Source organism: Panicum virgatum, chromosome 7K, assembly GCF_016808335.1.
Source record: "Panicum virgatum strain AP13 chromosome 7K, P.virgatum_v5, whole genome shotgun sequence".
NCBI lineage: Eukaryota > Viridiplantae > Streptophyta > Magnoliopsida > Poales > Poaceae > Panicum > Panicum virgatum.
The window spans coordinates 32,975,516-33,002,480 of record NC_053142.1 but is presented as its reverse complement, the minus strand read 5'-3'; the positions used below and the strand labels follow the sequence as shown (position 1 = coordinate 33,002,480).

The 26,965-nt window shown below is 45.6% G+C and overlaps 3 protein-coding genes across 5 annotated transcripts; all 3 read left to right on the top strand.

Moving 5' to 3' along the window:
• Positions 1–614: 614 nt before the first annotated feature.
• Positions 615–8,103, top strand: LOC120641062 (regulator of nonsense transcripts UPF3-like). Its single transcript, XM_039917023.1, has 13 exons — positions 615–1,059; positions 1,776–1,882; positions 2,718–2,810; positions 2,896–2,994; positions 3,094–3,173; positions 3,252–3,347; positions 4,219–4,318; positions 5,096–5,193; positions 5,291–5,765; positions 5,844–5,909; positions 5,980–6,098; positions 6,206–6,254; positions 7,307–8,103. The coding sequence occupies exons 1-12, from the start codon at positions 920–922 to the stop codon at positions 6,242–6,244; spliced, it is 1,512 nt and encodes a 503-aa protein (XP_039772957.1). The 5' UTR covers positions 615–919; the 3' UTR covers positions 6,245–6,254; positions 7,307–8,103.
• Positions 8,104–14,611: 6,508 nt separating this feature from the next.
• On the top strand, positions 14,612–17,475 carry LOC120641060 (nuclear speckle splicing regulatory protein 1-like). Of its 2 annotated transcripts, XM_039917021.1 has the most exons (5): positions 14,612–14,715; positions 14,752–15,011; positions 15,144–15,266; positions 15,954–16,172; positions 16,840–17,475. In XM_039917021.1, the coding sequence occupies exons 2-5, from the start codon at positions 14,847–14,849 to the stop codon at positions 17,272–17,274; spliced, it is 942 nt and encodes a 313-aa protein (XP_039772955.1). In that variant the 5' UTR covers positions 14,612–14,715; positions 14,752–14,846; the 3' UTR covers positions 17,275–17,475. The 2 variants fall into 2 exon arrangements, with proteins under 2 accessions (XP_039772955.1, XP_039772956.1); XM_039917022.1 differs by lacking the exon at positions 14,612–14,715 and having other exon boundaries at positions 14,730–15,011.
• Positions 17,476–18,624: 1,149 nt separating this feature from the next.
• LOC120641059 (protein TIC 40, chloroplastic-like) lies at positions 18,625–24,043 on the top strand. 2 transcript variants are annotated; one of them, XM_039917019.1, is made up of 14 exons: positions 18,625–19,015; positions 19,443–19,563; positions 19,646–19,703; positions 19,792–19,809; positions 20,287–20,545; positions 20,797–20,915; positions 20,998–21,061; positions 21,194–21,272; positions 22,002–22,042; positions 22,138–22,183; positions 22,632–22,732; positions 23,229–23,332; positions 23,408–23,455; positions 23,558–24,043. In XM_039917019.1, exons 1-14 carry the CDS (start codon positions 18,811–18,813, stop codon positions 23,609–23,611), a joined length of 1,317 nt encoding a protein of 438 aa, XP_039772953.1. In that variant the 5' UTR covers positions 18,625–18,810; the 3' UTR covers positions 23,612–24,043. The 2 variants fall into 2 exon arrangements, with proteins under 2 accessions (XP_039772953.1, XP_039772954.1); XM_039917020.1 differs by having other exon boundaries at positions 18,625–19,006; positions 23,558–23,967.
• The last annotated feature ends 2,922 nt before the right edge of the window (positions 24,044–26,965 follow it).

The following is a 26,965-nucleotide window of genomic DNA, read 5'->3' as shown; positions in this document are numbered from 1 at the left end:
GTCATCGTCTAGGAATAAAGTCCTCTCGATCTCTTCTTCGCCCTGTTGGTGCTCCACTCCGGCGCTGGCGGCGAGACCGTGGAGGTGGTGCTCCCTGCGTGGAGCGCTTGCACAGGGGTCTGGTCTTCGTTCTTCCTCGGCTCCGGTGGGCGGTGGACGAAGCTTTTGTTTTAGGATGCAGAGCAAGCTGGAGGTCCGGCGGTTCCTTGGTGGGTGGTCCAGGCTTGATCTTCCCTCGGCGGCGGCGGTCGCCGACGGCGAGCCTTGGTCCAGGGTCGCTGGAGCTTGGGGGCGGGTCCCTGACCGATGGATCTGCAGCGTTTGCTTTTTCTACTGCGGTTCTTCTCAAAGCCATGCGGCGATGGAGCTCTTCCCGACTTAGGGTTGGCGGTGACAGTTTCCAGCAGCCTCCGGTGACGGCTGGTGGCGACGGCGTCCACAGGCGTGTAGTTGCAGAGGTCCCAGGGATCTTAATGTATTTTCTTCTTTTTTTAGGGGCCTTTCTGCAAGTATTTTGGTGGAACAGCTACTCTGTATCCTACCTGGGCGTATTTGTATTTGTACTAGACTTTGTACTATTTCCTTAACTTAATACAGGTGTGCTCCGATCAAAAAAAAAACTCCAACCCACCCGAGCGACCAAAGGGAAGAAAAGAAAAAGGAAAAAAATTCGCACGCGACGACGCGACGGAGAAGCGGGGAGGGGAAGCAGCAGACGGCAGCGAGAGAAATCCCCACCAGCCTCCAAACCCTAGCCAGCTCCCCCGTCGTCCTCCAGATCTCGCTTCCGTCCGCCCCGACTCGATGTGACCCGGCCCTAGGGTTTGAGACGGTGCGGCGGTGAGGGCTCTTCGCGGGGGTTTGGGATTCGTGACGCGAGGAAGGGGGGCCCGCGGTGGCGACGGCGGCGCGGGCGCACATGAAGGACCCGGCTCACCGCACCAAGGTGGTGCTCCGGCGGCTGCCGCCGGCGATCGCCCAGCAGGCCGTCGTGGACCAGGTCGACGCGCGCTTCGCCGGGCGGTACGACTGGGCGTGCTTCCGCCCCGGCAATGCCAGGTCCGCGCTCTTCCTGTGCCCCGTGCTTGTGGCGTTCCTGTGGGTGGGAGTCGGGCCATAATTAGGGCTGAAATCAGGGCTTGGGGTATTATCCTGTACCCTATGAACTGTGGTAGTCGGCTACATTAGTGAGTTGTTTTTATTACGCTCCTTTTGCTGTCTCTGGTGGTACTTCAATTACACAATTAGCATGTTCATCCATGTGAGGGAGGTATAGCTGTGACTGATACCACTGAGTTGTGGAATTGCACTTTCCTGTGATTGTGGTGACCTTCAAAAAGTTTCTATCACTAGTGGTGACCTAGGAGAGTATATGGGGTTCTGAATGTTAAGGTCTGTTCAAGTTTAGTTTTATTTGCTTTAGCATTGATTGGCTATTGAAGTGTTAATCAGAACTCAGAACTAGTGGTTGCTTTCTTAGCTGTTTATCTCTGTCGATTACACCGCACGAGCTGTGTCTGGCCTACTTGTGCTTTTATTGTAGCCAAAAGTGGCTAAAATCATTGGTGAGGGTAGATTAAAACTTTTTTTAATTCTATCTTTGCTGCTTCTGGTCTGAAGGCGTTTCATCCTTAGTACAGTTGATCATTCAGAACTGCTTTGTCGTGTTCAGCTTTTTTACTTTACAGCAAGTTACTTCTTGAGCAAATTAGTATATTACTTATTTTGAAACTAAATGATTCTGCCATTCTTCTTCATCTATTTTTATTATCCAGCCAAAAGAATCATAGATATTCTCGACTCTACCTTAACTTCAAGCACCCAGAGGATGTTGTTGAGTTTGCTGAGGTCTTCAATGGACATGTATTTGTGAATGAAAAGGGTATTTTCTTCATCTTGTTATCCAATATGTTTGTCTTGTTGAATTCCCTGTAATTTATGTTTATGTTTTAGGATACCGTATATCCATTTGATCGTATTATGTCAAACCAATCAGTTCCAATTACTTAATATAAGCTTTTTGAAGACCATAGCTTATCCTTCCTTAGTGACATACCCTTTCTTGGTTCATAACTTCTGTGATCTAAGTTTAGCATGATTCGTTATGGTCTCTGCATCAGTCATGCTACTATATTAATTGCAAATTGATATTAAATTTTGATGCCTGAGCATTACATAGCCAATCAACTAAAGTTGTTCCCTATTGATTATGATTAGCTATATTTATCTTTTCTATAAATACTATCTACTTGACCTGATGTTTAGGTTCTGTTTTCCCTTTACTTGGTGAGTATAGAAGAAAAAAATCCTAGGGAAAACATGCTAGTAAAAATTTAAAGTGAAGGCGCTACCTTGAGATTTTATTAGTTGTACTTAACTAAGGCTGCAACATTATGGCTAGCGCATTAATAATGAAATAGTGCCCTGTTAATCTTGTCATTGGGGTTATTGTGCATGTTAGTCCAACTTAGGTCATTGCCAGAGGCAGTGGCTGCTTAATATGTTGGTGCGATAATATTTATTGTAGTGTTATATTATAGTGCTGAAGCAGAAATAGAATACTTAGTTACTTACTGTATTAAATGTATGAAACCTTTTTTTTTTTGCAACTGGGGAGCACAAGTTTCCTTTTCTTTTTCTTTTTTTTTGGGGGGGGGGGCATAATGATCTGCTCTATGTAAATTGGGTCTTATGGATGTTGCCCATGGTTCTTTCAGGTGCTCAATTTAAAGCTCTTGTGGAATATGCACCATCGCAACAGGTTCCCAAAAATATCAAGAAGGATGGCCGTGAAGGAACTATTGTGAAAGGTGCTAGACAAGCACTTCACCTAATTGTTTGTCTGATACTATCGATCCACACCATTTTTCTAAATTCATTTTTTGAAATTCCTAGATCCGGAATACTTAGAGTTTCTTGAGCTTATTTCAAAGCCTACTGAGCATCTGCCAAGTGCTGAAATTCAGCTCGAAAGGAAAGAAGCTGAAAGGGCAGGTAGAATATGCCATTATTACTTTCTATCTATAATATAGTATTTTTCTGACTATGCCAAGATTAAAATGGGGTTGCCATGTATTTGGTTATTTCTGTCAGCTGCTGGAAAGGAGGCACCTGTTGTGACAGCTCTTATGATGTTTGTTCGTCAGCAACGGGCAGCTAAGAGTATGGCTCAGGTACATTGATTCCTTAAATGATAAAATAGGGTTCTTTCTTATCAACAGTTACCTTGATACCCTATTTGTACATTGCAGAGACCTGGAAGTAGAGTTAGCAGAAAAGTTTCAGGTGTTGTAACTAGCAGTTCCAGTCCTTCTAAAAGGTCTTCTGAGAAGCGCAGGTCCTCTGCGGTAATATGCTTGGCTTGCAACTTGTTGAAATTTTCTGATAATACTATATTTGACATAATGGGTATAGCTTACTGCTTACCTATGGATGGCCATGTTATGCAATATTCTTTCATGCAGTCAAATTTCCGTTTTTGTGTGGTACTAACTCATTATTATGTTTCTCCTGATTCATTAGATGGTCCTTAATGAACTATGATTATGACTAGCAAATATACTCGTGCGTTGCTACGGGAAGCCATATAAATCTATTGATTAGCATATAAAAATGTATATAGTATACACCATATGTTTTGTAATAATATAGTACGTCTCAGTCGAGGACTTCAGTTTTTTTCTATTTTACTCGCCAAGCGCTAATTCTAAATGGTTTCAGACTCTTATCTCAACATACGGTCACTCGGATTCCGATTAGGACTCCGATTGACGGACCAAGGAATCATTGCTTGCTTTATTAGTAATATAATAGAATAAAATTGTAGAGATAGAGATATGCTGTACTGTAATAACTAGCACACTTCTTCTAGTTTCTGTAATCTCTGGTGTCTGGATCCTATATGTTATATATATTTTTAATGACATTAAAATTGTTTTTCATCGCGGTCATGGTTGCATGCCCCCCACCCCCCAACACACACACACACCAGTACACCACACCTTCGCACATATGGTTACTGTGATATTCAGTTGAGGCAGTAGCGAACCCAGTTTGGTTAATTTGGACAATTTATCCTGTGTTTTGTAGCAATACTTACTGATTTGCTGGAAGCTTTACCAAATTCCATCCTTTGTTCTGATAAAATGAATTCCTTCGTTTTATTCTGTGAAATAAATTGTGACCTGAAGTTCTTCATTTTGCTGCGTTCTCGAGCAGTATGTTGTACGTGAAAGTGCTAAGGAGAAACCAACTTATATCATGGTGCCGAAGAGAGAAGAGCATACACAGAGGGAAAAAGCTGTTGCTGGAAGTTCAGGTGGTACACTCGTAGCAAATCAAGAAATTGTTCATCGTGATATCTCTGTTTTAACGGTTTCTATCAACAGTATTTTTAATGTTACTGCATATTACTGAGGGATTTTCTGTTATCACCAACACCCTAGCCTATGTGATGTTAAATATTGTATCTACTAATGTGTGGATTATTACACCCTGCCTGTGATTCTTATCATTCTAAATTACACCCATGGTATGTCTGGTGAATAGTGCTTGACATTCCAAGCGCTTAGTCAGGGCATTGTTGATGTTGCTGCGCATCACTGCAAGGTGGAATTTTGTATACATGCGAACTTTTACAGAGTAAAAAATGGTATAGTAGTTAACATATTTCCAAATTAGCAAAATACGCATGTTTTGTTAGAGCCCACTGCAACGCTAAAAGCGTATCCTTAACACACAAATGCGTATTGAGCTAGTTTTCTTGTTTTGTTGGATCACTGGTGTGTGGAGACACGATTTTGGTACTGCTGTTGCTGTCCAGTTGTGGCATGCTAACTGTCTTTCCTATTGTGTGACGTCTTTGGCTTCTACTGATGTAACGTCTACTTTTCTAATTCTAGATTAAAAAACATGTTCTCCCCCCCCCCCCCCCCTAGCAAGGAATGGGGGTCTATTTCTTTTGGAGAAAGGGGAGCTATTTTGTTTGTTTCTTTGTCATTTTAATATCTATTCTTCCAATTCATCAACTAATTGCATGTGCTCTCCGTGATGAACTTTTTATGTTAATCTTGTTTCGTTTTGAATTTTCTCATAGATGTCGCAATTGGGGGAACATCTGCACCTGGTCAGACTGTCGAGGCTAAAAGGGACAAAATTGTCATTTTGAAAGGCAGAGGAAGGGTTGATTCTAATGTAAGTTAACACATACCCCTGTGATTAATTTTTGCCACAGATACTGTTTTGCTGTTTTGTTTGTATGGACCTAAGTTGGATCAATTTTGCGCCACAGATACCTGATGCCGCAACCCAGCAGTCATCAACCTCTGTGAAGAATGTGCCACCATCGAGTTCTAGACAAGACCAGCGACTCGAGGCCAGTGGTAGAATTATTAAGACTATACTTTCAAACAAGGAAACCCGCAGTTCAAATACATCTCAACATGAACAGGAAGGTCACATGCTTAACACTGAGAGGGATAAGAGGCCACCAAGGGTTCTCAACCCACGTACCATGGTGAAAGATCAGATAGTTGAAAATGCTGAGAGAAGTCATTTTGATGAGAAGCCTAATCATATCCATGGCTCTGCTCCTGTTGGTGAGAAGATTGAAAGGCATGCTAGAAACAGAGATAGGCCTGATCGTGGTGTTTGGGCTCCTCGCCGCTATGACAAGTCTACATCTGGAGGTGGTTCACATGCCTCATCATCGGAGTTCCCTCAAATGCAGTCGCATCCTGGAGATAATTTCTCGCAACTAGCAGATGGTATGTATTTAACTGAAATGATTTCTTCGTTGGTGTCTGCTGATTGCCTGATTCATTAAACTGTATGACTTGATGCAGGTCATGGAGACAGAAAGACAGACACAAGGAGTCATGGTGGTGGCCGTGGCGGTCCTGTTGAAAATGGTTTGTATGCAAAATAAGCTGCATGTTGTTTCTGATGTTTACACAGTTTTTGATGCACGTTTTAATCCAGGGCATAGGCATGCCAACCGTCGTGGTCCTCCACGTGGTCCAAAGGAAACTGAAATATCTGCTAACATGCCTGATGGAAAGAATTCAAAGAGGAGCTCTGCTAGCCATGGTGCTCATGAGGTGCGATTATAGTGTAATTTCTTATTTAACCATGGCTGGTTGCAGAGTTCTATGATTCTGTTCTATCCTTTTTCATCCAAATCTAATACCGTAAATGCCATGTGCAGAGACAAGTATGGGTTCAGAAGTCAAGTTCAGGCTCGTGACTTTGTGACGGTATGCTATGCTACTCTAGTTTATTCATTGTCTTAGACCCTTCTTGGAAGCAAGTTTAGTCATTAGTAATGTAGGCCCCAGGTTAAAACGGAACGCCGCATGGTGTGTCTGTATTACCTAGTCAACAGGATGTTCGGATGGATTATGTGTGAAAAATCTTTTCTACCCCAATACTAAAATGATTCTGTTCCTGTTAGATGATACAGACCACTTATATCCTCAATTCTGGCAAGTTAGAATCGACACCTTTCAGATTTGTCACATGATCCCAGCCGATGTGGTAACTAGGTTACATGCTATTGATCTGTTCAGGATGACTAAACCTTTCTTTTTTTTCTCGAGCACGCAGGAGAGCTGCGTATCTTTGTATTAAGAAGAAGAGAGTGGCCAATTTACATCACCGATCACCCACCTTGGGCCAGAATGGGTGACGGTTGAACAAAACTCATAAAAGACTCTTACAGAAAAAGATAGAGAGGTAGGACCTGACCAAAACACCCTAATGGCTTCTTCACTCTACCTGCCCTACACCCAGGGCCCTCAACCCCTTATCTCCTGCAGCTATCCAAAGTTGCAGTTCCTCCTTATAAGCTCGCAAAGCAACTTGGAGGCAGGGAGCTGATCCATCAAAGACACATGCATAATGGTGTTTCAAAATGATCCAAGCTCCCAGCATGACCAGTGAATTAAACCCTTTTTTGTGCTGTTTAGGGACTTTAATCCAAGCTCTCAACCACCAATCAGCCAAAGAAACAGTTCTTCGGCTTGGGACTGACCAAACCTTTCTAGCTTATATAAACAAGGTCAAACAAGAGATTTCACACAATGAGACACCTAAGCCCACTCACTGCTTACTAGGCATGCACATGTAGCATTCCACATCAACCCAGGGGCCAAATTGAGCCAAAGATCTAACTTGCTAGGCTTGGCTGAACCATTTAAAATCTAAGGCACGAAAGTGATCCTGTGATGGAAACATAATTTGTTTTCTGAGAGAGATCTTTAAGAAATTATAGAATTTGTAGACTGATTTCACATGTACTGTTTTGCAGATACTCTCACCAAAACAGGTATTGCAAGTTGTGGAGAAGTCTTGGATTCTGCAGCTCATTCTTCTTTATTAGCTGTTGATCCTGTGAAGTATGTTTACAAAATGCCCATCGATCAAATGCTGCCATGAAGTGCAATCTCAGATTTGTCAATTGAAGTCTCAGCTATAGCTGAAAAAGGGAGCTTGCTGATTTGATTCACAGAAATAGTGAAGTAACATAACCCGGCATGTAGGTAGCCCTCAATCACTTTGGGTGAGATTTGATTTGGGCCCAAGGTTGCTATTTCTGGAGCAATGGATGGAGATTAGGTTGGCATCAGTACCTCACTACCTCGTGACAGTGGTCACATATTTCCAAGACCCCTGGAGGCTACACACACCCTCAACAGAGATGGATGTAAATATCTCTAGAGAAAGAAGAGGTCTGGTTCTGATTGCTGTTTACAGGTTAGAGGTGCCATGTATTTACAAAGAGTATAAGAGTTATCAGACTATCCGGTTTGCTAAATAAAGGTGAATTTAGCTAGTAGATCATGAGACCCCATGTTGCGGCGGCTGCACTAACGGTCGCCTCAACGGAAAGTTACCCTAGAGGCTAGAGTGCAAAAGTGACATCTCATTTTGGTTTTATGTTTCTGACTAAATGGGATGTGAGGTTTTGACGTCTGGTGTGTGTTTTGCTGTCATGTTCCACCAGATGACCAGGGGTTCTGTCATGTTAAAAATGATATGCTTGGTGTACAGCATCCAAGGTGCTTGCTGTTTTTAATCTTAAAAGGTGATGTTGCCTGGCTTTAATGGTTGATGTGGCTTCTTCGTGGCAACGATTGCTGTATCGAGCTTAGCATGAAGGTATTACCGATCATCCTGAGCATAATTCATATTTGAAGTTATGTGAGAACAGTTGCTGCAAGTAATCCAAGAAAACAGACAAAATTATGAAAAGCAATCTGAACACGGATGATACTGTTTGATAAATTGTGAACATATTGAAATTCAAATTTGGACTGTTGAATCCTTTTAGGTCTCATCCGACAAGACTACCTCAACTAGCTTATAGAAATCCAATTCATCATTTTGCTTATATATGGAAGAGAGAAGATGAGAAGAGAGTGTACTATCTCTTTTCAGGAAAACGTGAGCAGTCTACTTTATCAATATAAGAGAGATTCTGATATCTGAGCTCGGTTGGTTGGCTTGGGTGTGGGAGGAGTCGCTGGGAGCATCTATTCATGGCAGCCGCGATCGGAACTCAACCAATTGCAGTTGCGTCCCTGCCCCCACCCTCCGGCCACCTTCGCCACCCACCTCCCACCTGGCGACGTCGAGCTCCCCCGCCCGCCCTAGACATGACCCACCGGTTATCCCCCGACCGACGGCGACGTCGAGCTCCCCGCCTATCCCCCGACCGCCGGCGACGTCGAGCTCCCCGCCTGCTGTCTCTTCTAGAATTGCCTCCTACGTCATCTGGATGCTAGGCATCGGAACACTTTTATCTCTGGCTGGACTAGCCTCCATTTTAGCAAAAGCACGTCATATCTAGATGTATTTATAATCTCAACATCAAATTCAACTTAATTTGTCAGATGTTTTTGCTTTTCCTTCGTGGCTTTTCAATTTCATACGTCATAATATAGGATTTTGGTCTTGAAATTTGATCTGTGCAGTACCCTTTTCTATTTGAATTTTGTTTCAAAATATTACAAAACATTTATATGGTATAAATATTTTGATGTTTTTCAGGGGACCGCCGTGTGGTTAGTGTGTACGGTATATTTTCACAGAATCAAATACCTGCTTTGTAAATATAAAAATGTTTTTGAAAAAACATTTGAAGCCGGCAACAGCAAAGCCACCGAGCCATTAAGAGCAAGTTTTATGATCCCGCCCACCACCGGCTGGGATGCATGTGATGATAGTGGCGGGTCCCATAGTCTGAGCCAATAGCAGCAAGAGCAATCTTGAGCCGGCGTGTGGGCAGTCGCTCGCCTCCTTCTCTCTCTGGAGCCACATAGGCTCTCAGCCCCCGCCACCTATAATACATGCTAGACTATCTCCAACCGCATATCCATCACGGTACCCAAACCCAAATATGGGTCGTGCACGCTACTTTTGGGGGAAAACGGGCCTCCAACAAAGTACCCAAACCAACCAGAGACCCATTTTGGGTCCGACTCCACTGCGAACCCAAAAATGCCTCCCTCTCTCTCCTCGACCCAAATCTTGGCTGGGGCCGCCCAACTGTTTCACGGAGAGGGGAAAGAAGAGGAGTCGCGTGCGCTCGTCTCCGTGCCGCCGTTGCTGCTCATCCGCACCGCCGTGTGTGCCTCGCCGGAACAACCATCTCGGGTCATCTGCTGGGTCGTGCTTGCCCGCCCCGACGATAGGGAAAGCTTCACTGGCGGTGACATCTGCAGTGAAAGCTTCGCCGGTGGTGAGATCAGCACCGAGCTTCCTAGGTATGGATTCACTCATTTAGTTTGTCAATCGACCGATTTAGAGAGTCGTAGGTATGGATTCACTGAATTAGTGTGTCAATCGACCGATTTAGTCTGTTAATTGCAAGGGGGAAGGGATCTACTGCTGCTCGACCGCGCCTGCGTTGCCGCTGCCACTGCCGCTCCCGGCCTCCGCGACTCTGACCTCCAGGCTCGCCGCTCGCCGCCACAGTGCTCACCATGTGTTCAGTTCTATGCGTATGTTCTGCCATGATTAATTGATTCTTTGTTGTATTAGGACGATGGATAACATTTTCAATGGCTCAAGTGATCTCCCTGCTGGATCTGAAGAATTATTTGGGGAAGATCAGTGGGCTTATGGTTATTCTGCCGCTATGGGATCTTTGGATGTTCCTTCAAACACCCAGGTTTATTGCAACCATACATCTGATTGTTTGTTCTATGCACATATTAATATATTGATGATTAATAGTTCTTTTCATCACTAGGTCAATATGGTTGGCTCCTCCCAGATGTCCTGCCCACCACCTATGAATGGGCAACCTAGCCAGGGGTTGTCCATTGACAACAACCAATGCTCTCAGGACTCTCCATCATTGAAATCACATAGGGCCGCAAAGAAGAAAAACGTGGCCAGAAGAGGTTCTGCATTCACCAAAGAGGAGGACTTGGTGGTGTGTTCGGCATTTCTGAATATTAGCAAAGATCCTATTACTGGTAATAGTTGGTAACATCTTTTAAGAAATCTTTGACCCTTTGATGCCCAAATAACATGGTGGCATAACATGCAGGTGTGAATCAAACTTCAGGTGGTTAATACAAGAGGATGCATGATTATTTCAATGAGCATAAGCCTGAAGGGTCCAACCGTAGCCAGATTGCGGTTCAGCATAGGTGGGCATTGATTCAGAGAGCGATGAACAAGTTCTGTGCCCACAAAGCATCTGTTGATAGGCTGAATGAGAGCGGAAAAAATGAGCAGGATCGGGTATACTTTCACTCATTGTGTTCTCCATCTCTCTAATTTCCATATGTTTAATCTATTTTCATATTTGCAGATACATGATGCTGTAAAGATGTACAAGACTACAGAACCTTTTACCATCATGCATTGCTGGAAAAAACTTCGCAACGAGGCCAAATGGAACAATAAGTTTCTTGAGTTAAACAACTCTACATCACCTAATGGAATTTCATCTCCTCCAACTCAAGTACATATTGTGGCTGGCCATGCAGAATTTGGTAATGAGAATATGGACACATCACGGCCCGAGGGTAGGGATGGTGCGAAGAGGCGTAGATCAAAGAGTTGCACAGAGACATCATCATCTAGTGCGGTTGTTGAAGTTCTCCAGCGATTGCAAGAGAAATCAGAGCAGACAGAGGAGAAGCAAGACAAGCAAATGGCTGAAATCCTTAGTAGGAAGGATGAAAAAAAATTAAAATTCAAAGGGATCTTCTCAAACTTCAGAAGAAGCAAATGAAGATGAGTGCGCAGCAACAAAAGAAGGAAAATGAGATAGGGAGAAGCAGACAGAGGCTCAACTGATGTCAGCTGAGTCTAGTATTATGTCGATTGACATTGACAAGGTCCCCCCTCATCTGAAAAACTATTATCTTGGCATGCAGCAGAAAATCATGGAGCGCAGAGGGTTCATCAGCCCCTCAGACAACAACGAAGACTAAGGAGAGTGTGTGTTAGATATATGTTTCACTTGAGTTGAATAAATGTACTGTGAACTAATATATTATCTGTTGAACTGATGTATTATATTTAGTGTCGTGCATTGAACAATTTAGTCAATTGAACTGATGTTGAACTGATTTAGTCTGTCAGTCGACCGATCGATGTTACATTGACCAATTTAGTCTATCAATCGACCGATTTTTAGTCAGTCAATCCAACAATGAATAAGGACGGTTTGCACTATATATATATATATATATATATATATATATATATATATATAATGCATAGACTGTTGGTTACATGATAATAAAGAAAGAGGATGATAAGTTGTTCCTGCTATTAGGACTAAAAGGACCAGAGCATTGGCCGTATAGTATCCACATGTGTTCCATCAGGTCGTTTTGAAGCTGAGCTGCCATCACTCTGTCCTGAATGATGTTTTGAGCATCAATAAGTTTCTCAATTCCTGGTATTTCTGTAGCCTGGTTAATTGATGGGTGAAGCGTCCCCTCATAAAAAAAGACTTAAAAGTGATACAATATCAGTCTCTGGAGGCTGATAACACTTTTATTACATCAGATGGTACATCACCGTACAACTCTACATGGAAGTGGGCAGTGAAGCGCCACTATCGCGAGGATAACGACTAACACCCACACAACGATATTAACTACGAAGAGGGGGGTCATCAGAGTCTTGCGCCATACGGAACTTCCTGCGGGTGACCCTATCCACATGCAAAGTTGGGTGCAGGACGAGACCTCTACTCAACGTATTCGGGAACGAAGTCTGGATCTTCCTCTGTAAAAATTAAGAATGGGGTGAGTACAAACGTACCCAGCAAGTCCAACAACACCCACGGAGGGGGTATAAACAGAATAAAATGCACAGGATAAACCAATGATAGGGCTAGAGTTTAATTTGCGGAAAGCTAATTTTTATGCAGAGGTTCATTTGAAAGAAAGGATTTTCAAAGCAAGTTTTTCTTGTACCGAGTAACACATAGTGTTGACCCACACAGGATCCAAGTTTTAAGCTGCTACCGGACTCCTCATCCGCCATAGCACACGGCACAACTGCCGGTCACTTTTCCAAAACCACTCACGCCAACCCGTCCATTCCCAGAATAAACACTAGTTATGTGACCACACCGTAACTCGCCCAGTACCGTGGGCACGACTATTCGAATAGATTTTAACTCTGCAGAGGTGTGCAACTTTACCCACAAGCGGGGTACCGCAGCACGATCACCGTAGTGTCGGTGCAGATCCCAACAAAGCCATTATCCACCTTAGCTAGACCTGACTAGCCACCACGGGATCCCCCAAGGGGTCATCAACCTATCTCCGAGGTTTAACCGGGGCCTAAGTCACACAGAGCTTATGCCTTCTCCTTGGTCACCCGTTGCTCTCAGCTCTCCTGATGGCTATCAGACTAACTAGTGGGGTTTATGCTAATCTGTTGCCCATACAACGGTTGAGTGGTTTGCACGATAGTGGAGTTAGGTGAGATGACACACCAACTCGGTCCTTAATTGTGACAAGATGGATATCTCCCTTCCTTGCTCAACCACACAGTCACGAGCACACCATTTGGCAATTCACACAGAAGTGCCATCCATCCTGTCTAAACTTATCTTTTAAAAAATTCCACATTTTCCCTTCCCACATACTCACGCATTTTCCTTTTATAAAACAAGTTGGGTCGTGTTTAAGGTCCTAAGCGTTCTAGCAGCGATTAATGTCCAAACAATTCACATTCATACATTAATCTAGGTGGTCATGGAATGGTTATACCAAATCAAGGAGTGGCTATCCAACTATGTTTTCAGCAGGCAAAACATATGCAGTTTTGTAAAACAGGCCAATAGGTTGTGTTTATAAAAACTAGGACAAAATATGCATCAAAGGGTGGGATTGAACTTGCCGTCTTCAAAGCCTTCTGGGAAGTCCTGCTCGTGGTACTGTCCTTTGGGTTCGGGGTCGCGGTACTGGTCCTCGTTCACTTGCTCGCAGTATTGCTCATCGACGGGTTCTCCCTCATTCACACCGTGATCTACGACGCACACAAACAAGCACATAATCAAGAAGAAGAAATAAAAGTTTTATCGCTGAGCTCAAATCAGAAACAACTAAGATATGGGGATAGGACAGTACTCTCTCCCATTTTCAAATGAGCATCCAACTCATCAGCTGGGCCTCCATATGCTAGCATCTTTAGAGCCACAGTGCACTTGTGAAGAGCAGAGAATCCTAATTGCCCAGCAGCATTTCTCCTCTGTTTGAAGAAGCTATTCTTGGCGGTGACCTCATCCACTATCCGAAGGAACAATTCCCTTCTCATGCGGAACCTACAGCACAAAAATTAGAATTGTTTACCAAAATAATTCAGTCTGTCATGGAAATGGAAAAAGTCCAAAGATTGTACCTCCTCCTGAAATGTTCCTCATTGTAAAGTGGACGTTCAACAAAGTAGTCCCGATTCAACTGCCAATTTGCTGCAATTCGATCATGCTTGTAAGTCTTGTGACCTGGCACTGAACCTCCCCAACGGCGTTTTTTTTGCACCTGGGTGAGGACGGCCACTGCGGCCATAATGTCATCGTCCCTGGAGTATGCTGTCGCTGTCCCAAACATGGACATTTTGATATAACTCCAAGCCATGGCCAACGCAACTGCAATCCAGATCAAAAGAAAGTCGATTTAAGGACATATTGAACACGAATGAAGGACTTGCTCGTTTTAGTCCCCATCCAAGCGGAATGCATGAGATTGAGAGGGATTTAATCCCCTACAAAATTCAAAATCCCTTCCAATCCCCTTTAATCCTCTCCAATCCAGGTTCAAACCCACAAGCCATAAAACTGGATGTGAAATCGAACAGGCAAATCGTCCAGAAATCAGATTACCTGTGAGCCAGCGCCAACCTTGTGCCCGCGGTTGATCGCCGGCTGCGACCTCGCACCCTCCCCTTCGTTTCCCGCGCCTATTTCATCGAACGCGCGCGAAAGAAACCGTCCAGGGGTGTTCGTGCCGCTAGGACTTCCTTTTTGCGTTTGTTGTTGGAGAAGGCAGAGTTTAGGTCCGTGACCTTTTTGTTTCACCACGACCCATACCTCAAATACGTCTTGCATTATGAGTCCTATTGTTGGAGACAGTCTAAGCTAGACGTGCCCGTCAACCGTGCAAGAAAACGTAAAGCCTCTGCACTGTGTCTTCTCCCTTTCGCCTCTGGGCTCTGGTGCTCTCCTTCCAATCCAAGGTGTGACCGTGAGGGAGGCCGACACAAAAAAAAAAGGTGTGACCGTGAGGGAGGCCGACACCGAGCCTAGCTAGGGTTTGCCCCCGTCTCGCCGCCGATCGAATCAGCAGCCCGCCGCCGTCGACGCCGCGATGCAGAGATACGGGCTGCAGCTCCGCACGAAGCCGGCGGCGTCCTCGTCGTCGCGCGCGCCGCCGCCGCCTGCGCGGCCCCTGGCGGCCTTCGCCGACGACGATGACGACGATGTGGAGGCCGAAATCCTCCGCCAGGCCGCCAAAAAGCGCGCCCTCCAGAAGGTAACCCACTCCGGCCACCACCCTGTGCCTACGTTCTCCCCACCGTTTATGTGCCCGGCAGTGGGATGATCGATTCACCCCCCCCCCCCCACCCCACCCCCTCTCCGGGGCGCTGGTGTTTCGGACGCGCAGGTGGAGGAGCAGCAGAAGAAGGCCATGGAGGAGGATCCATCGGTGTTCGCGTACGACGAGGTGTACGACGACATGAAGGAGAAGGAAGCCCGCCCCAAGATGCAGGATAAGGTCGTCCGCGAGGTAATTCCTCCGTCCTGCCTTCATCAATCGCTCATTTGCGCCTTGGTCCTTCGTTTATGATCATTATGATGCGTGAAAGAGTATAGTTGGTTAATTTTAGCAAAGAATACTAGTTGCTAGCTTAGTTCTCCATCCTATTTCTTAGTGTTTGGTTCCAGGAATCTAAATTTTACATATAAAGTGGAGTTTATGGGTTTTTCCTTGCTTGTTGGGAGGGAAATGGAGCATGTGAGGTTGTTGTTGTTTGGCAGAGATTCACCTTGGTGCTTAGCTTGGGTGCTTACTGCTTAGGGCATCTTAATTTTTGAGAGGAACTTTTGTGGTTGAATTGAGGGCTAAACAGGGATCGAGCTAAATGAAAATATCCTATTTGTGTTGATCTAAAGTGATTGTTTGCTTCTGCGGAATGTTTAGTGGATCCAGTATTTGAAAATTAGCATGTGGCTTAGATATCTGTTTTTTGAATTTTTTACAAGCTTTAGTAATGTGAAAGATATCCTTCATGTAGCTACTCAATCTTGCATGCTATATTGGTTGTATCTGATTTGTTGCATACACTACAGAATTACAGATATTTATTTACTTGTATTTTAGTGTAAGCTTTCCAAAGAGGAGCTTTTTTCACATTTCATATGTTGACATGGTTTGAGATTTTCGTTTTTTAAATAATTACTCTCTTTTGTACAGTCAAAATATATTGCACAACTTAAGCAAAAAGCAGAGCAACGTAAAAGAGAACAGGATATAATATATGAGAGGAAGCTTCAGAAAGAGAGGAGCAAGGAGGACCACCTTTTTGGGGACAAGGATAAGTTTGTAACATCTGCCTACAGGAAGAAACTTGAGGAACAACAAAAGTGGCTTGAGGAAGAGAGAATCCGGCAACTTCGAGAAGAAAGGGAAGATGTAAGTTTTCTTCATTTGTTTGATGTTACTTTCCGCATCTTGTTTGTCTTAATTAGTAATTATTTTTATTACTTCTTTTAATTGTTTCCATGTTGCATGTTTGCTTCTGATACGATATGAATATCATTTACTTATTACTGATGATACCCTCTTCATGAGGCAGGCTAGCTCACTTTGCTGAATTACATGTCTAGGTTGGATAGCTGCTTTGTTCCTGTTGAGCCTTGCATTTGATGATAAATCATCAAGTGTTTAGTTTGAATTCTGCTGTTATTACATGTGCTATGTGGACTTTGTGGCATCAGGTGACATCAGACTAAGAGAATAAAGGGATCCTGTTGCCTATGAATCCAGATGCTATAGCTACATGAAACTGGCCTTTGATAGTGCCCTTTTTAGTTTATCCCTTACTTCAGGACTGTCTTCATTTGTAGCAAACAATTTATTTTCTTTCTGCAGAATATGATCTGCCAACTGTAAATGTCCCTAAGGCTAAATTTTGTCATGTGTGTGGCATGCCTTCCTGATTCACAGTATTAATGACATAAATGCTTGTTTCTCTCATGTTTATCTGCAAATTAGATTGCCTACCAAAAGGAACCTGTATAGTTACATTTCGCTGCCATATTGACTGTCAGCTAATGTTTTATTCATCTATCTCTTCTAGGTAACTAAGAAGAAAGACCTGAGTGATTTTTACTTTGGGCTAGAGAAGAATGTTGCTTTCGGTGCACAGTCGCATGGCAATGCAAAACATTCTGATCCTCAAAAGTCAGACAATAAACTAGAGGATATTAAATCTAGCAATCTTGATGCTGAAGTCTCCGAGCCTTCTCCAAAGCGTAGAAGAGAATCCAGTGTAGGATCAGAGAGGGCTAAGAGTGTGGAAGAACCGTCAGGAAGTCAACCGAAGGATTCAACAGCTGCTGCTGCATCTACAGAGAAAAATGACGCTGGAGTTCCTTCGAATGCTTCTCAGACCCCACAGAACATTCAGCCAGTAAAGGTTACAGATGAGCACTACAAAAGAAGTGATGATGCACTTGCTGCTGCAAGAGCGCGAGCTCTGGCCCGGAAGAAAGCGAAAGAGCTGCAATTGTGATGTATGTTGGAAATAAGTTTATCGATCAGTGAGGGATAATTTCATATTTATTTGACAGGATCATGTAAAGATTGTAATCGGATAGCAGCCTTGCATCTTTCAACACATTTTGTAGTGGATGTTGCAAATGTATCTCAGTATCTTGTAAAAAGACCCCTTTGATCATCATGCACTATGGCGAGTAAAATATGTGTTTTGATATGTCTGGTTTGAAACATCAGGTCTCAGGAGGGTAGAGTTTGTGAAATTTAGTTCTCTGAACATTCTTTCAATAAACTAACCTAGAGCTAAAGGTTCAAGTTCAATGCAGATGTGTTATTTCGTTCTACCATTGCAATCTTAACCAGATGCGGGACCGAAAAATGATATCTGTAACTTCAATGTTGACTGCTGTTTCTTTCTGGATTTTGGAGTCGTCATGCTAATCTTGTCTGCATCTTCGGCTCATCAAATGTCTCGACACACCTGTATAAGCCTCGGTGACTTTTGTCTTTGTCAGTATGTCATGTAAAATGTACTTTCGATATACTTAATTAATTGAATCGAACATCATCAGATCATTTCTTACTTAGGATATTGTGTCGCATAAAAGACCATTGGTTTGCTCATCCTTTTCTTTAGGTTAGCTGTCTGAAGGATGACAAATTCTACATGTTACAAGATGAGAACTCTTAAGATAATTACAAGCTGTTTTGTAAGCAAATTAGAAACCGGGTGAAGCCAGTTTATTTGGCTTGACTAGAGAAGTGGTTCTATGAGAAACCCTTCCAAACTGGTACTAAGAAAAGATTTGCTAATCACTCTCTTGTCATATAGAAGTATTCTAAACAAAATGTTTTTTCGATATGTACGAGAGAAAAAGGCATATACAAGAGAATTACAAGTATTTGAGATCCCAAACGGTGTCATTGCGGAGTTGAAAATGCTTTAGTTTCCACCATCAATCCTCTTTAACATTTGGACTAGAAATCTTATAGCTGGATTTGCATTGAAAAATACCACTGCAACTTTGCGACGAGGACTCGTATAGTTACTGTTTGTTAAAAACGATACTCATTTGCGACGAGAGGGAGAGTACCTTGCATTGCAGGCTGATTAGCATGGCTGTCTACAATCTGGGTCAGATAAACGTCGCCGTCTGATGATAATGCCGAGAGCCTTGGCGTAGTGCAAGTGCAGGTACAGGACAGGACTGTACAGGGCCACTTCTATTGTTTGCAGGCGCTGCCGTAAAACTAAAAAAAACCCTCGCGGGCCCCACCTCCACGGCGTCACAGAGCTCGCGACGGCTTTGGTTTCGTCGTCCATCGTCATCCGAATCACCCCCCCCCCCCCCCTGCCCGCCTCGCCCTCCCCAGTCCTCCCACCTTCTCCCCCAACCCCGACTCGGCTCTATCTCACCGCGCGAGTAAAACGAAAGCCTCGCCGCCACGGCGCCACGCCAGCGATAAACCCTAGCGCGAGCGAGCGGGGGGGAGACAGTGACGCAGAGAGACCCCAGCGCCTCACGCAGCGCGCGCGGCCCGGCCCGGCGGCATGGAGAGCCTCGTCCTCGCCTCCTCCTGCTCCGCGTCCCCGCGCCTCCCCGCCTCTGCCGCGCGCCTCCGTGGGCTCCCCGCCGGCGCCGCACCGCCGTCCTCCGCCGGCGGCGCCGCCGCGCGGAGGGCGGCGAGGAGGCCCAGGCTCCTCGTCGCCGTGGCGGCGGCGGCAGCTCCTCGCGGATCCAGGAACGGTGAGCGGAGTACGTGTGGCTCCCGCTTCAGATGGTTTCCCCTCTCCCCTGATTGCGTGCGGCCCAGTGTCCTGCGACCGAGGCGCGCTGTTGACTAGGGTTAGCTTGGGGGGCTTTGAGTACTACTCCTTGCCTGCTCTTCACTTGTGGAGCTGAGTGGATCGTCCTATTGGAGCTCGAGGCTGCTCGGTGCCTCCTGGGTCCAATTTCCCATAATTCACATCTGAATTTGTAGCTCACGAGATTACGAGTAGTAGCTGAGGACCGGGTAGGGAATCGTCAGCTTATCCGTTGGCATTTTTAGCAAAGTAGCTGATGAGTAGAGTAGAGTAGAGAGGGTTTTGTCAGCTTGGGTTTGGTTTACTCCCATTTCTATTGGTCCAAGTACTACGTATTTTATCCTCACAGTTTCAAATAAATTTGTTCATTACGTCAGTTTTCGAGGGATTAAGAGCAAAAGGCTTTGCAAGCGTGTCGTCTTCAACTGGCAATGAGAATGTGTCTACTGGTACCGGTACCGGTACCCTGCCTCCCATGCCGCCACCATCATCCTACATGTGAGTTTGTCCCCATTTTTTTTTCTGTGTACGCTGTTATCACCTTTACCCTTGATGGTAACTTGACATATAATCTCTATAGTGGTTCGCCTGTGTTTTGGATTGGAGTTGGCGTAGCATTGTCTGTGGCGTTTACCACGGTGTGAATCTCACTGCCTTAAATGCTAACTGTTCTGTTATGTGTACCATTCACTTGTAACTTAAATGGTTTGTGGTTTGATGTATCAGGTGTCTTCCATGGTAAAGGTGAGCACACAGTTATTTCTGTTTTCTATGTCGTCAAACGGTATGTATCCCCATCAATTGCATAGTTACTTCTAAAAATCACCCTATGGGTATCTGTTGGTGGTGACCTGGTGCGAGTGGGACATCAATCAAGAGGTTTTTCTGTTAGCTTTTTTGTATTGCTCTTGCACAGTCTTCCAGCGTATCTATCTATACTACTTATAGTTTTACTATTTTACTACTTTCAAGCATAGTATGTAGTCCAATAAAGGTTGGAGGGTGTTGTAGTTTGACGGGAAGCTTAGTTTCTTTATCCCATATATCTTTAATCTTCATACTTATCAATATCACTACTGCTGCAATTTACTATCTGCACCCACTTCATAGTTCATACATCACTAGGTTGTTGTTGCCTTTTGCTGTTTCCGCTGCATCTTTGAATATGTCTATATTTGATTGGCTTACCCATTTTTTCACTTGTTGCTAAATCTGTTGCAGAGATATGCCATGCAACAAGCATTTAAGTCGATGATGACCCAGTCACCATCAAACTCATTCGGCTCCAACTCGCCTTTCCCATTTGCCATGCCGCCACAGTTAGCTCCCACTGCACCAAGCAGTTATCCATACTCACAACCAAAGAGAGATACCTCACCACAGGTTGCAACTGTTGATGTCTTGGCTACTGAAGTTGAATCCTCTGGAACATCAAAAGAGGCGGATGTTGCTGAAACGCCGAAACCTTCAAAGAAATTTGGTATGGTTTTATGTTGTAGTTTTTCTTTCCTCTAATTATCCTTGAACAAAAGGTTTGGCCTTTCTGTGTGTGCCAGTAGCATGCTCAATTTATATGTTACCGTTGTGCATTTATTGTATTTTCTGTGATTGTATTGTTTGCTCCTCTTCTAACCACCTATTAGTGATGCTGCTGCGTATCTTGATGCTGAATTTTCTTCATATGTTTGATATCTGCATCTCATTCTGACTGCCACAACTAAATGCATGCAGCGTTTGTTGATGTTTCTCCTGAGGAGTTGCAGCAAAAGAACCTTCAATCTTCACTGGAGACAGTAGATGTGAAACGTGATAGTACAGACAGTGAAAGTAAGGAGGATACTGAGCAAAATGTAAGTTATGCAGCAAAGCTGGGTAAGCTTCTTGCAAGATCCATGATATTTATTTAATACCTTAATTCTGTGATTATCAAAGGTTCCCACAAATGGAGCGGCTTTTAAGCCAAATGAAGATGCTGCACGTGGGCCAACTGAATCTAGTAAGTAATTGAACCTCTTTTGTTAGGCATATTTAGGATGTCCATTTGTATTTCACTATCTTTCTTAAAGTTCCTTTTATCTGTTGTTTCCTGATTGACATGAATAGGTTTTCTCAACTTATTCTATTACAGGTAACTCGGGACCTATGCTATCTGTTGAGACAATCGAGAAAATGATGGAAGATCCTGCAGTGCAGAAGATGGTGTATCCGTAAGTTTGCTACCTACCAGACTTCACTATTTCTGCATCTATTGTTGAAAACAGTAAGGCTTCCCAAGAATTTGTTTTTTTTTTGTAAATTGTAATTAGCTTAGTAGTTGTTGGTTAGTTGTTCTGTACCAAATATCTCATGCCCTACCCCTCTTGATATATGCACAAGATGTTTTTACACACTATCCCTGAAATAGGAGAGAAAAGAAAGCACCTAAGAAACCAGTCAGCTCAAGCATATTCTTATGACTATTAGTCAATATCAGGATGTCAGCACTTTTGGGCACTGGTGATACTCCTATCTGCATAGGTCATGTTCCTGTTTTGTTTTGCTGCATGATGAGGATAAACGGAACATTGGAACAATAGAGATTAAGTAACAAAATAATACCTTTGGTTTAGTAAACTGATAACTTTGAATTTGCTAGTTGAGAAGCATGATGTTTGCTTCTCCATCTTCTCGTATGAAGTTAGTTCCACTTGGGAGGAACTTCATGGCTTAACATTAGATGGAATGACTCTACAAATGTCAGTCTACCAATTCTTGCTTGTCAAGTGTTAAGGACGAGGGAACCCCAAATAATGAATACAGTAAGATGCTTTTACTTAATAGCAACTTATCAACTTATTGGTGCTCCACTTCTTGCATGTTATGTGTTGGGAATGAGGTGGTCATGTCTTTTGTGGCAAGGCCTACTATGTAATCTCTGATTTCTTCTCATTTTGCAGCTACTTGCCAGAAGAGATGAGGAACCCAGATTCTTTCAAGTGTATGCTCCTGATTACCTATTTGGATAATTCATTGCACGTATTCAGAGTTTATTTTCCAATTTAAATAGTGATCTGTGTAAATCTTATTTTCCAGGGATGCTGCAGAATCCAATGTACCGCCAACAACTACAAGATATGCTGTAATGCATCTATTGCACCCAATTTTTTATTTCTAAATGCATTGGTTTTCTATTTTGACTGTTTATGCTTTATTTTTACTTTTCATTTCTTTTAGATTGGATATTGCATTGTTGATGTTTAAATATTTGGAAACAAGATGAACCATGGCAGGAAGTAGTTTGATTATTCAAAAGCCATTTATACATACCATATTGATCTTGATTCTTGAATGATGATGCCATTGGATGGTAATGATTACGCCAGCTGGTGTTCCCAGCATTTACACCCAGACTCATGGACCTACTGGTTATTGACTTATCATGCCCACTGCCACTGTACTGTATGCAGTGTAGCTAACAAGTATTGGTATCTGGATGTTTAACTTGTTAACAGAAATCTTCTCTGGCTTTATTAGAATGCAAAAATCTTCCCTGGCCTTTTTATACTGATGTTGTTACCTATTAACAGAAATAACATGGGGGGTTCATCTCCTGATCAAGGGGATAACCGGATGCTTGATCACCTGAAGAACTTTGACCTTAGCAGTCCAGAAGTGCGGCAGCAGTTTGGTGAGTTAAACACTTTCCGTGTAACTTGGGTCTTTCTTAAAACACATGAATTCTATGAAAATCCCCCTGAGCTATGCAATCCATTTGTTCCTATCTGCGGTTCATTCTTCTAATTAAATGAAGATTTCAACTAATATGGTAATTCTTGTCATTCTTTGCTGCACATATCTTCCTCTGATGTGTGCCTGCCGCAAGCTGCCAGGGTTTATGGTCTGGATTGGTGTCATATTGAGAATCTTGTGTTCTTCATGGCCCTTGTTACTTTATTATACTAAAATGTAACATAGTTTGGGCATGCTTCTACTGTGTTCTTATTGTACTTGCCTGCTTGGAAGGAAATGTTAAAAAATTAGTTAAGAATTTATTCTTCTCTGATATCTTTTTTTTATTGTTTATGAGAAATCGGTTGGTACAAATTTGTTCCATTAGTTACCCATTAAAGTGGTGGTTGCTTAAACGATATATGAACTCCTAAACTATTTGATTGCTTGTACAGCGCAAGTTGGCATGACTCCGGAGGAAGTAGTATCGAAAATAATGGCAAACCCAGAAGTTGCTGTCGCATTCCAAAATCCAAAAATCCAGACAGCCATCATGGACGTAAGACCCTGCAGAAATTCTTCCTGTACTGTTTGGTTGTTTGATTCTTCTGACATGGTGCCATATTTGATGCAGTGTTCACAGAACCCTCTTAACATTGTAAAGTACCAAAATGACAAAGAGGTATGTTTGGATCCTCTTGATTGTCTGTCTCATGTTTAGTTCATGAACATAGATGGAGCGGCAGGCTGCTTTGCTTCCTTATCTGATCGTATCCTTTGTTAGGTCATGGATGTTTTCATGAAGATATCACAAATCTTCCCCCAAATTAACGGCTAGCGGAGCTTAGTTGCGGGACTGCAGTTTTGATTTGTACCAGCTCCACCATCTCCTGCCCAAACGGCTGCGGTGGCATATCTGTGAAGAGAAAGGAACATCTGTTCGGTGACGACGTGCCCTCCCTGTGCCAAGCTTCTCGAGTTGCCTATGTTACTATGTACATCGTCGGGGTCCTTCGTCTAGTGCCATTTGGTGTAGTATATGAGGAGCCTATGAGGCTATGACCCTTCATAAAGTCAGGCTAGCCAACGTAGCAGGGTCAAAAGATATTTTTTATCCACATCGTTTCGTGCTCTGGCGTTTGCATGGTTTGCCGTAGGATGTGAAAGACGCAGGGACAGTTCGTGGCACCTCAATTTTGGTACATTGTTATCATTATTACGTGTAATATATTGGAGACTTATGGGAATGCAATTAACTTATTTTGACGTTTCCTGGCTACTCGTATTTGATTTGATCGGGCCGCAGTGTGGCTTCAATATCACCGAGGCGCTGTGGAGCCAAGTTATTCCTGATTCTTCGGAGGCAGCGTATTTGCTCGATGGGGCTAGAGGCTCTGCGTCTCCCTCCACGGACCCACGCGCTTGGGGTCGGGGAGCACATTTCTGGCGGCGTACTAGTGCCCTCGGACAGGCGACCTGTCAAGACGACCAGGACCTCGTCGCCCCCCGGAGCCGCACCGGCATGGCGGCACCGCACCACCGATCGAAGCACCAGTCCACACGCGCGGTTACCTACGAGGCTACGACCACCTTGCCAAGCACATCTTTTCGCCGGCGCGGATGCGGATGCGGATGCGTCATCGCGGTTCAGATGCTGTGCTGCCCCCAAGGTGCGGTTACGCTTGGATTGGATGTCTCGGGGGCCCGGCCAGGTTTTATGTCCGTACTGTATAGCAGGGATATCAACTTACTGCAGCGAGGCAGGACCCGCGTAGTTATCCGTAACTACGCGTAAGGACGGAGTAGCCAGGCCCCACCGGTCAGGCTCTTTCCTCACCAGGCCAACGGCCCCGGACCCGTTCCCCGCCTGGGGATGGGTCCGGAGACGCCACGTGTCTCTGAGGAAGGGAAGCTCCGAGCTGACAGCCGAGGCCTCGGACCCTCCATAGGAGTCCGGGACCTCCTGCGCCCATCCGGACCCCCCTTACCGCGTGGGGTCCGGAGCCGCCACGTGTCCCGGAGGCACGGGCGCGGGCTCGAGCGCGAGTCCTCCGCAAGGAGACTCGCCCACCCACTGCATTTAATGCGGATGGTTGAGGCGTGCTCTATCGCCGCGGCACGCGGGACAGCCTTTGTCAGGCCTCACTGTGCACCGCGTATTACCAAGGTACACAGTGCAGCCGCCTGTGCCGCACCCGCGCAGAGCCCGTCTGCAGCATTAAATGGATACGACGGCACGGCACTTTTCCATCATGCCGCCTACGCCGCAAGCTACACAGTCCGTTCAGCTACGTGGCAGGCGACGCCACTAGCTACATCTGGCATCGTCCCGACAAGACAGCGTCTGGACATGATGAATGAGGGACTCCAGGAGCAGGCAAGGGATTCCAGGAGAGAGATCCCCGTTGCCTGCGACGCCATGATATATGAACAGTACGTTATTTTATACTACACCGTTGGGCTCACTTGTCGGGGACCCAACAGCCATGTACACACCTCCCTTGAGATATAAAAGGGGGGCGCTCGCTGCGCACTACAGGCTCTCCGGACACACAAGCTCTCGAAACCTCTCTCACTCTCGTGGGAAGGCAATACAACACACAGTGGACGTAGGGCATTACGTTTCGGCGGCCCGAATCACTCTAAATCTTGCTGTGTTCATCGTGTTCTTGAGTGAGATCCATCTGGGACTAGCTAACCCCCGAGTACACACCCTCTGGGTTAGGGTGGGTGCCTTCCGCCACCCGGCTGTGGTTTGCAGCACCACGACATTTGGCGCGCCAGGTAGGGGGCCTTTAGCTGGTCGCAGTTCATCTCTTCTTCGTCCCCATGGTTCGTGTGGACGACGTAGAGATGACGGAGGGTGTGGCGTCCTCCACGCCACACGCCCCTCGTGTTCCTGCTCCAGGGCAACTGTGCCTGCGGAGCAGCCACCATCGGCGGCGGCGCGCGCTGCTCGTCGGCAAGAGTCAGGGCGCCCATCAAAGGCCCCCTCACAAGCTGCGAGCGGTGGGGCGCTGGCAGCGGCTAGGGAGTTGCTTCGCAACCCCCCGGCTGAAGCAGCCTCGCCAGAAGCCCTGAAGCAGTGGCGGGATGACGTTGACCGCCTCCTCCACCTGGCTCAGGCCTCCCCCAGTTCTGCAAGGACTGGGCAACGACCTCCGCCCGGCAACGCGGTGGTACCTTACCGCCAGCGTCAGGGCGGTGTGTCGGCATCCGTGCACTCCCCTACCATTAGGGGTGCACGAACAGAAGACCTGCGGGCGGAGCTCAACCGCCGGCGCGCGGGAGAGGATGCCCGCGTCTCCGTTGAGAGGGCGCGAGAGCGCCGTCTTAACATTGAGGGCCGCAACCTCAACGCCGACTTGGACGTGGTAGCACCCAAGCCCCCGGTGAATGCCCGGATACAGCCAGGCGCACCAGTTGCTGGGGTGGGCTGCGCTGCGCTGGCGGAGCACCTCCGCGCAGTGGCATGGCCATCCAAGTTCCGCCCCCACTTGCCGGAAAAGTATGACGGTACCACTAACCCGTCGGAGTTCCTGCAGGTGTACGTTACCGCCATCACAGCGGCTGGTGGTAACGGCGCCGTCATGGCAAGCTACTTTCATGTAGCCTTGTTTGGGCCAGCCCGGACCTGGCTCATGAACCTCACACCTGGGACGATCCAGTCCTGGGAAGAGCTCTGTGCGAGGTTCACAGCGAACTTCGCCAGTGCGTACCAGCAGCATGGTGTGGAGGCACACCTTCACGCCGTGAGGCAAAAACCCGGAGAAACGCTCCGGGCCTTCATCTCGCGTTTCACCAAGGTACGGGGTACCATTCCTCGTATCTCAGATGCATCTATTATCACTGCTTTCCGCCAGGGGGTACGTGACGAGAAGATGCTCGAGAAGCTGGCGATGCACGAGGTGGAAAGCGTCACTACGCTTTTCTCCTTGGCAGACAAGTGTGCCAGGGCCGCTGAGGGCCGTGCATGGCACTCAGCCCCCCAAGACGGAGACGCTAAGGCTGGCGGCTCCAGTGCTACCGCTCAGGGCGGTGGCAAGAAGAAGAAGAACAAGAACCGGAATCGCGGGGAACTGCAATCCGGCGGACCAGTCGTTGCAGCAGCAGCGCCAGCGGCGGCGCCGGCTGCGGCAGCAACGACTGGGGGCCAGAATGCACATGGCAAACGCCTTCGCCCGCAAGGTGG

What these genes read in the sequence shown, in the direction of transcription:
- LOC120641062 (XM_039917023.1), top strand. Translation starts at nt 920, where the DNA reads ATGAAGGACCCGGCTCACCGCACCAAGGTGGTGCTCCGGCGGCTGCCG. An exon ending in TGAAGGAACTATTGTGAAAG is followed by an intron (nt 2,811 to 2,895) that starts GTGCTAGACAAG and finishes TGAAATTCCTAG; the next exon opens with ATCCGGAATACTTAGAGTTT. An exon ending in TTTCTCGCAACTAGCAGATG is followed by an intron (nt 5,766 to 5,843) that starts GTATGTATTTAA and finishes GACTTGATGCAG; the next exon opens with GTCATGGAGACAGAAAGACA.
- LOC120641059 (XM_039917019.1), top strand. Translation starts at nt 18,811, where the DNA reads ATGGAGAGCCTCGTCCTCGCCTCCTCCTGCTCCGCGTCCCCGCGCCTC. An exon ending in GTGCAGAAGATGGTGTATCC is followed by an intron (nt 21,273 to 22,001) that starts GTAAGTTTGCTA and finishes CTCATTTTGCAG; the next exon opens with CTACTTGCCAGAAGAGATGA. An exon ending in AGTACCAAAATGACAAAGAG is followed by an intron (nt 23,456 to 23,557) that starts GTATGTTTGGAT and finishes ATCCTTTGTTAG; the next exon opens with GTCATGGATGTTTTCATGAA.
- LOC120641060 (XM_039917021.1), top strand. Translation starts at nt 14,847, where the DNA reads ATGCAGAGATACGGGCTGCAGCTCCGCACGAAGCCGGCGGCGTCCTCG. An exon ending in AAAAGCGCGCCCTCCAGAAG is followed by an intron (nt 15,012 to 15,143) that starts GTAACCCACTCC and finishes TCGGACGCGCAG; the next exon opens with GTGGAGGAGCAGCAGAAGAA. An exon ending in AGGATAAGGTCGTCCGCGAG is followed by an intron (nt 15,267 to 15,953) that starts GTAATTCCTCCG and finishes TCTTTTGTACAG; the next exon opens with TCAAAATATATTGCACAACT.